The sequence below is a fragment of the Anneissia japonica genome, unplaced genomic scaffold, assembly GCF_011630105.1.
Source record: "Anneissia japonica isolate Jap-2015-1 unplaced genomic scaffold, ASM1163010v1 scaffold9291_len582782_cov165, whole genome shotgun sequence".
In the NCBI taxonomy this organism is placed as follows: Eukaryota; Metazoa; Echinodermata; class Crinoidea; order Comatulida; family Comatulidae; genus Anneissia; species Anneissia japonica.
The window spans coordinates 464761-473942 of record NW_022710618.1 but is presented as its reverse complement, the minus strand read 5'-3'; the positions used below and the strand labels follow the sequence as shown (position 1 = coordinate 473942).

General features: G+C 40.2%; 1 protein-coding gene across 1 annotated transcript in view; it reads right to left on the bottom strand.

Moving 5' to 3' along the window:
- The window catches only part of LOC117107050 (antigen WC1.1-like), a 23874-nt gene that overhangs the window by 2998 nt on the left and 11694 nt on the right, over nt 1–9182 (bottom strand). Inside the window, exons 13-21 of the mRNA XM_033248573.1 lie at nt 9149–9178; nt 8237–8455; nt 7345–7464; nt 6154–6234; nt 4717–4926; nt 4378–4410; nt 3500–3925; nt 2066–2419; nt 1399–1725 (exon numbers count right to left, since the gene is read on the bottom strand). Coding sequence (XP_033104464.1) covers nt 1399–1725; nt 2066–2419; nt 3500–3925; nt 4378–4410; nt 4717–4926; nt 6154–6234; nt 7345–7464; nt 8237–8455; nt 9149–9178 — 1800 coding nt within the window. The remainder of the gene's footprint in view (nt 1–1398; nt 1726–2065; nt 2420–3499; nt 3926–4377; nt 4411–4716; nt 4927–6153; nt 6235–7344; nt 7465–8236; nt 8456–9148; nt 9179–9182) is intronic.

Sequence of the window (9182 nt, the reverse complement as noted above, 5' to 3'; positions counted from 1 at the left end):
CTCTGATCCTCCGCAGCCAACATTGTCCAGGAGAATATCGCCTGACCCTTGTCCAAACCTGGCTCGCGAGACGGCCTCTCTTGCTCTACCTTGGCCCAGCTGATTGCATACGACATGGGCATCATTGATATCCCAGTAATCATCGCATACTGTACCCCATCGTCCACCATGGTTAATTTCAACACGGCCTTCGCGTTCTGAGCCTCCTCCTACAAGCCGAACGTTGCCGGCGCTTCCTGTGCAAATTTGAAACATCAATGTCAGTCATTCCATAGTGAGCTCTGGTCAGTCAGCTATCCAGCCGGTCAATTAGCCAGCTAGGTAATCAGTAAGTCAGTAAATCAGTCGAAGAAACAGTCAGAACTAATAGGCTGGTAATCAATTTAGATGTTCGTTTCTTATTAGAAGTAAATTAAACTGAATCCTATTACAGTAAAGCGGGACACTCACTGCGTCATTTGATACGAATCTAACGCTACTCCCCGTGAGCGATAGACGATGCAACGTTGTCTACTAATTTTCAGTGGCAGTCTGAACAACGGGTCGTCATTAAAATCAATCCGTTGCGCGCGCGTCGTGGCGTTGCGCTCTACATAGAATCGTGTCGGCCGACAGGCGCAGTGAGTGGCCGGCATCAATCCTAATGCACCAAAGTCAAAGTATAATTCTCTTCTTCGTGTTATTACTATTCGGTATTATGAAGCATTCATCCGGTCGGACTGATCAATATGAAGGAGGTTTTCAGATTAAGCAAGTAAATAAAGTATGAAATTAATATTTACTTCAGCATCTTTGGTATGGGCCTATGGTTTTACAATGTATTCCACTGTGTTGTTAATCGCAGTTATGTCAACAGGGATCGTTGTGTCAACAGGGATGGTGCCAGGGGCGGGGCGGGGCCAAGGCCCTCCTCTGCTGGGAAGAAAAACCTCAATTTGTCAGGGAGAAAAAAAATGTATTTAGTATGTATTTTCTACATATTAGTCAAAATCAATTAAATTTGCATTTGAAACCCCCTACTCCCTTTACCCAGGAACACTATCGAGAGATTTTGAGCGACGCCAGATTACGCCCACTTTTCTCTCGGCGGGGACATCAGCCCTCCATCCATCCGCCCTCCCGCACACCTCCATTGGGCACATCCTACCCCCGCCCCCCCCACCATTGGCTAAATTCTGGTGCCACCCCTGCGTGTCAACAATAACTAATGCATACTAAATATAAAACCAATATTGTAGTTGCTAAAAAAATGCTAATCTTTGAAAAACGTCATTAACGTTTGAGAATTAAATTTGTTACTCTTATCATTCCTTCATACTGCTGCGTACAGGATGGTACCCGGATGTAATTTGCCCTGTACAATCATGGGAAAAAATATGAGTACAGGTAGGCACTTACTAACACAAATGACGGATGCATCTTCATGATGTCCACAATTATGACGTTCAGTGTGAGAACAATCAAATATACTTGACTCGGATCCACTACATCTGACGTCATCTAAAATGATATCGCCACTACCTACGCCGAACCTAGCTTGCATTGGGGCTTCCCGTGCCCCTTCTGTGAATCCCAAGTACCTGCAGACGACGTTGGCGTCTTCCATGCTCCAGTAGTCATCACACACTGTTCCCCATCTTCCTCCCGACCAGACTTCAACACGGCCTTCGCTTTCTCTAGGAGTTCCAGCAAGTCTTACAAGGACATCTGGTGCAGGTGCCATTGCTGTAGTGTAAAATGTCAAATTCACATTGAATAATACTCTTGGTGAGATAAGTGATATGAACAGAATGTACGCTCAATTGAGATAATTGAAAATGGTTGCAAAATGTCACAAAAAACAACTCCACTTCCCAAGCCCTATAATGAGACTTGTTATATGTAGACCACTTGTGTGCATGTTTATCGTATGAAAATTGATCTTAGACGGTATCAAGTTCCCAATTAGCAATGAATTGGTCTTGGGCCATGTGGCCATAAATAATGAATAAATATGTTACTGTGCAGAGCCCCTTTACACTTTAACACTCTAAGCTTATCACAATTGATATTGACATTTACTCACTGTTACAAATTACACTTGCGTCTTCCGAGTGCCCACAATTGTGTCTTCCAATGCCTATATTACCACAGGACAAAAGGTCCGATTCTGTTCCAGAGCAAGCAACGTCGTCCAGTAGAATAGGAAAACTTTCGTCTCCTTGTCCAAAATGTGCACTTTGTAGAGCGTCTTGTGCACCATGGGTGAAGTCTAACTCTCTGCAGACGACGTTAGCATCATTGATACCCCAACCGTCATCACATACTGTTCCCCAATAACCGTTAATGTAAACTTCAACTCTTCCTTCGTTGTTGCCGCTTCCACCGACGAGTCTAATGGTCGGTTCACTGGATGAACGAGGAGATGGTGGATTTCCGGCTACGAATGTTAATACAGTATAAAAAAATATTGCATTAAAACATAGATGACATAGATTTACATTATGCCAGGGAACAGTGAAATTACTGTTCCCTGATTATGCGACACGTTGGTTCTGGGTTTATCTCATTTGCCAATTAAATTATCTACAGTGTTTAGTAGGCATATTCCAAGAGATCCAACAGGTCATTACTAATGTACAGTTTTAGATCGGAAAGAAATGCAAGAAAAGAAAGAGGGAAGAAGAGGAAGCGGAAAGAGAGTGTTTATCCAGTTCCCGATCATTTTTTCACAATTCACATTGGCGGATCTAGGGGTCAGGGGTCCTGACACCCCCCTCCCTTGGGCGGAAAAAAAGTTTAAAAATAAAAAGAAAAACCTAGTTTGTCAGGACCCGTGAGCTAAGAAAATTAGTCAGGAATGCTCATCACGCCATCTAGGAATTAAAATTTTTTCGGGGGAGGACCACCGACCCCTTTTATTTTTGGGGTTCATCGAGATTCATGGAAAAAAGAATACATAGGCCTATGTAACGTATGTATACCAGTTTACACGTAATAGGCCTACTGTAATATTAAGAATGGGAACAATTTATTTGACCATTTCCAAGGTCGGAAAGCCTTGAATTTTGAAGAACTTAAGTCATTAAAAGGCACCTCGGAAGTCGGCAAAGCTCATTTCCCGCCATTTTGAAGTCAACATTTTTCCGGGGAGAATTCGAACCTGCCTTTCTCTTTGGGGTTCATTGATTCATGGAATCGTTTTCAAGAGGGAGAGAACCTTGAATTTTGAAGAACTTAAAAGTCTTTAAAAAACGTGGAAGTGGTTTACATTGAAAATCCACAGAGGTGAGTGACGTAGGCGCCAATGCGTCTACATTGCACTAATGTGAGCCAAAAGAATGTGGCAAGTGGCATAATTGTGGTTTGGTGCGGCGCTAATTCGAGAGCGACGCTTATTCGAGCATGTACGGTATTGCGTAATAGCTTTATCAACAGACAAAAACATTTTAATTATTTAAAAATAATGAGGCAGGATAGGATACAACTACTGTAAAATACTAGCAGGCAACCGACTTACTATTGCAGACGACGCCAGCGTCCTCACTGTGAGCACAGTTGTGTCTGCCAATCCCCAAATTTGGACAATCAGTCAATCTATTTTCTGAACCAGAGCAAGTAACATCGTCTAGAAGGATAGGTACATCACCCTGTCCGAATTCAGCACGCATAGGGGCACTCGAGGCTAATCCTTGGTATCCCATTTGTCTGCAGGCCACAGCTCCATCAAGAATATCCCAGTAATCATCACATACAGTGCCCCATCCGCCGTTGGCGAATATTTCGACTCTTCCTTCATTTTCGGAAGCACCTCCAACAAGCCTTATTCCTCTGGTCTCTTCCAGAATACGTTGCGCCTCTGCAGCTGCTTCAGCCTCAGCTCTCTGGCGGGCTTCCTCTGCTGCTCTTTCTGCCTCTTCCAATAGACGGGCTGCTTCGGCAGCGGCTATATAAAAATATTTTCGGCATATCAATATAAGCCTACTATAGCTTGAATAGTTTACTGTAATTTAAAATTAGTTCCGAGCCTTCTCAGTAAAGGCTTACGCCTCATCGGTAACTCTGTCACTTGCATCAGGTTTTTCTTTTGTTATTCAAGTGAAGTAAAGATTGGACAGTTTTCGTTCATGTAGTATTAGTGCTATGTTAAAATTGTTATATTAATTATATTAATTAAGTTATTTCTTGGTCTTATTTGCACATTTGAAAAAAAAAAATAGTGGACATGGGGTGTTTGGTCCACATGGTATGGTTATTAACATTGAACTATTAAATATCTTTCCGATATTCTTTTGCATAGACTACCCTAGCTTAGATTCACTTGACTTCGGAATAGTCATTTTAATTTAGCTTTTAGAAATGGCAAGTTAAGTGAACAGTTTTAAACGCTGTCCTTACCTGCTTCTCTGGCGGCTACAGTTGCAGCATCAGCTATATTTTAACAAATAATATAATCAGTTAGTTGTACGTCGGGATGACATAAACGTTAATTCCTAGAGTTCTACGCATAAAAATAAAGCTCATGACACAATAATAATAATAATAATATAGTAGGCCTAATAGAGTTTACATTTTATAATATAATATGTACCGAAGAACTTCCCTTGTGGAACAATAAAATTGAGATATTGCGTAACGACGCGACCCACGTCCCGGATGCACTCGTCTGTGACCTTCCTATGTTCGCTGACCGCATGCGCAAATGATTCTGTGTGACATCATTATCCGTTTACTTACGTAATCCAAAGACTTCCACTTCACACAGGGTCAAATAATTGCTGACTGTAACAGAAACATAACGACCATTGAGGCTGCACTCCCGACTTATTCGGCTGTCGCGACTGATATCAAGGGCAGAAACAGGCTCACCGCATTGGTCGCCAGATTGGCTCTCTTCTTGAAGGCTTACACGAACGACAGCACCTACCAGACGATCCCTACAGCAATCTAATCGACAAAAATAGTAATATTACTATAATTATTAAATTAATATAACATATACTAATATTTAGCTAGGCCTATATAATGTTAATCATGTATATTAATCGAACATTGCGGATCTAGGATTTAGCAATTGGGGGTGGAATGCGATTTGTGAAGCACCAAGTGGGGTGGAGGGGCGTGGTTTTGACAAGGGCGGAGATCTGTTCAAAAGGTGAGGGGGACATTTCGTGAGCCCACATCCACCTCAGGCCCACCATGGTTGGGCCTGAGGTGCAAAAATATTAGGAAATAGCTCGAGATAACAGAAAATATCACTTTTATGTAGTAAAATTTATCGTCATCACATCACCATTATATAATCAAAATGAAGCGCCAACAAATTTCTCATTATGTTTTTTACCAGCGATTTTCGGCAAACATAGATAAATTAAAGTGAATAAATATTAAAAACATTGTCAATGATGTATTTAATTTAGTCCTACCTACTTCAAGCCATTAGTCCACACCATAGGGCTGAGGTGGGAACATTTGGGAAAATAGTACCTCTAGATTGCCGGAAATGACACATATAATAAAATTCATCATCATCGATCAAATTAATCGCTGTGATGTTACATTGAAAATAAAACTCAGTTGTCTTTGATGTATTTTAATTTACTGTACTTTTTACGTCAGTTGCAGATGTACCTTGTTTAAGCATTATATAATGCTAACAATGCGGCTCTTGTAGCCCTAGCTAGGAAAGGCATTCATGTGCAAAGCGGTGGTGTTTGTTAGTCCATGAAAAATGCACGCCGGGAAAGTTTTCCTTACCAGGAAAAGGTGACGTAATCTAGTTTAATGACGTATGCATGCTAACTATATTGTGAGTGTGACGTCACCAAAAAATAAATATTTTCTATTATAACCAAAAGAGAAAGAGGATAAACTTATAGGCCTAACTGCAGGCTGAGGTAAGTCCTACCTAGGCCCTTCCTAAATTAGGCCTAGGGTCCTGGCTGACACAAATATTCACGCTTCACATGACGTTGATTGAAATTTTGAAAAAAAAATGATGGAAAAAAATTAAAACATGAAATGAAAATATAGAGTGCATAAGAGAAATATTGTTAAATAATAATAAATAAAATATACCATTCCGGCGTTTTTGAACTTGGCCAAACTATCCTTGTAATGTAATTAATGTTAAATAATGATAATAATAATAACAATATTAATAATAATACATACCCTCTCTGTTGTACATGCGCACAAGGTTGATGTCAAAGGTCTCTTGGAGGTCGACCATCCACCAACTGTTAGGTTCATTCTCTGTGGAAGAATGTATGACATATTTCAGAATATACTCTAAATGCTTTTAGAACACGGTTTACAGAAGCCTTCCTCTCAATATTAATAAAATACTGTATACCCTCACCATCTCGGCGCCCTACCTCCAGTTCCCTGTTTCTACGCGTTTACAGTCTTAAGACCTTCCCAGACTTCGCAAAGACCACGTGACATCACCATGCAGCGGCGTAACGATGGAGTCGGGGGCCGTATTTCTTTCTGAGACTGAGCCCTTTCGGTGTTGGTGGGGCCAGTTTGGGGATTTTTTCTTGTCAGACAGGCCTGACGATGTCGTCGGATCAAAAGTTTTAAAATATAGTATTGCTTTTTCCAGTTGTTGTCTAAAAGTGGTGGATTCTGGAATTTGAAATAGATGGGGGCCAGGGAGGAACTTTCAGAGATGGAGGGTCTACCACCTCAGCCCCACTATGGGGCTGAGGTAATAAAAAAAATTTATGATTGTGGCACCTCTGGATGGCGGGAAATGGCACTCACATACTTAAAATTTTAATATAATTTTCTTTTTATCTCTATTAGGACGCCCTTTAATCCGCCACACTGACATAATATGATATACCGGTATGTCCTACAGTCGATGTCAGAGACACATTATGCTGCATGTATCAACAACACCTTTTTTGGTCAGGGTGATAGATCGAGGACCATGTGTGTGGGGCCTCCTGGAGTGGTCAGGGACAAACAAATTGTGACGCCGTATTCGATGTAACAGAAGAAAGTTCCTGGCGTCATTCACAAACGTTCTACGGAAACGCTATTGACATTAGGGAGCTTTCTTGCGCGACGACGGTAGTGACGTCACTAGAAAGTCATCTACGCATGTGAGACGGAATTTGACCGAATCTAAAAGTATTGTGCATGCAGAAGACGAGATATGCACGCGTGAATCCGTTCTAGCGTTACGTACGTAGTCGCACAAATCGAAAGTTGCCTACCGTCTGAAGGGAATCTCAAAAACGCCTAAGTAAGTAAGTACTTTAGATTAAAAACTCCTAACAACGCTTTACTTTTAAGCCTATGTTGAGTATAATTATCTCAGATATGAAAACGATCATTTTAGAGGTCGTAACCTACGTGTATGTGTGCAACTGTTTTGTCCGTAGTTCATGGTTCGACGATTATCGATGGCTCTTCCGGCCACGCCACCCCATCCAACGGAGCTCTGACTGGCTACCCCGCCAAAGGCGATTGGCACTGTCAACATAGTATTAAAATACTGTAGTTAATGTTCTGTTGAGGCCAAACTATTGATCACTCACATTAGATGACAACGTTGAACATGTATTAATAATAATAATAATAATTAATAAATAAATAATAATAATAATAATAATAATAATAATAATAATAATAATTACAAATGACTGTCTTCTGGACACGGTTCTTTTTGAAAATAATAATGTACAACCCAATTATTGTTAACTGCTTACTGCTACTATGTTTAAAAATAAATTAATGCTACTAATTTTATTGATGCAATATAATGTTTATATAGGCCTATTGGAAAATGTGTCTCCTTCAAGATGAAAAAAAAAACAAACAAAAAAAAACCAAATTTGTTAATGGAGCCAAGCGCAAAAGCTGTTATTATAGTTTCAATATGACTAAAGATAATAAATAGCAGAAAATAAAACAGCTTCCCAATATAGTGGAACATCCGTTTGAAATGCATCGTGGGTACATAAGGAGCAATTTTACCCCGTCCGCGCAGCGGCGCTGTAAATAAAATACATACATAATATAATGCTATACATTATTAAAAAGGTGCCGCTCTGGTTTGTTTGTTTTCTGTAGTTTCTTCACTCATTCAAATGTTCCATCAATTTTAATGCAAATACAGCTCATTCTTCTGCTATTTAATTTTTTGATATGAATAAATTATCACGCCTCAACATCAAGTTATCTGCACATTCCGCTATATTGTTATCAAATTGGGTCTTGTAGTTAATGTCGGAACTTTACTCACATGTATTGAACACCTCAACTTCACACAAAGTCAGGTAGTTGTTTACGTTAACGCTAACGTAACGTCCCTGGACGCCGTCGTCACCATTGCATATTCGGAAAGGGGACGGTACATTAATGTCCTCCATCGTAAATGCTTCGCCGCATTCGGCGTTGGACAAGACGTCTTCACTGTCACCGACACGAACCTGAGCATTGTTCAAGCGGTCAAAGCAACAATCTAAAATGAAAGGGGCGTAATTATGAAGATATACATAATTTTCAAGTTCTGCTGGGGGATAGTTTATTACCTGATATTGCTATATTGTTACGTTATTGTTTCCGTTTATTCATTTAAGAGCGAACCCTTGCAATTGTATTTCTAGGCAAAATGAATTTTACAAATAAAATAAAATAAATTATACTGAATGCTGAATGATATTTATCTTATCAGTATCGCCATGTAAGGTATCACTATTTTTTTTTTAAGTTCATGTAGATAAGAATTTTAAACACGTTAATAATAACAGAAATAATGTAATGAATATTTACGCCAAAATGGTTCCGGAGTTTGAACAAGTCTTCTCGGATAGACTATAAACCAAGACGGGGGAGGGGGTAACCCCGGTGTACTGGTCCATATAGCCCCTGTTGAGGACAGATGAGCGTAGCTGTACCAGTTTGCCGTCCAGTTCGGACACGAACAGACTGTATGACTGTACGCTCTGAGCGCTCTGATCTCCAAGAAGCGCAATGTAAATAATGTTATGTATGTATGTACCGGGACTGGTAGCATAGAGTTACCGAGGTCCAAGTAAAGTAAAGAGTTACATTATGCCTCCGTCTAGACTGGTTCTGCATGTTATATTATTAATAACGTACTAGCATGGAACAATTTAGTTACACTGGCCCTCAATAATCGTAAACTGCCTACCTTCTCGATTCTTCAGTCTAACGTAGCGGACAGT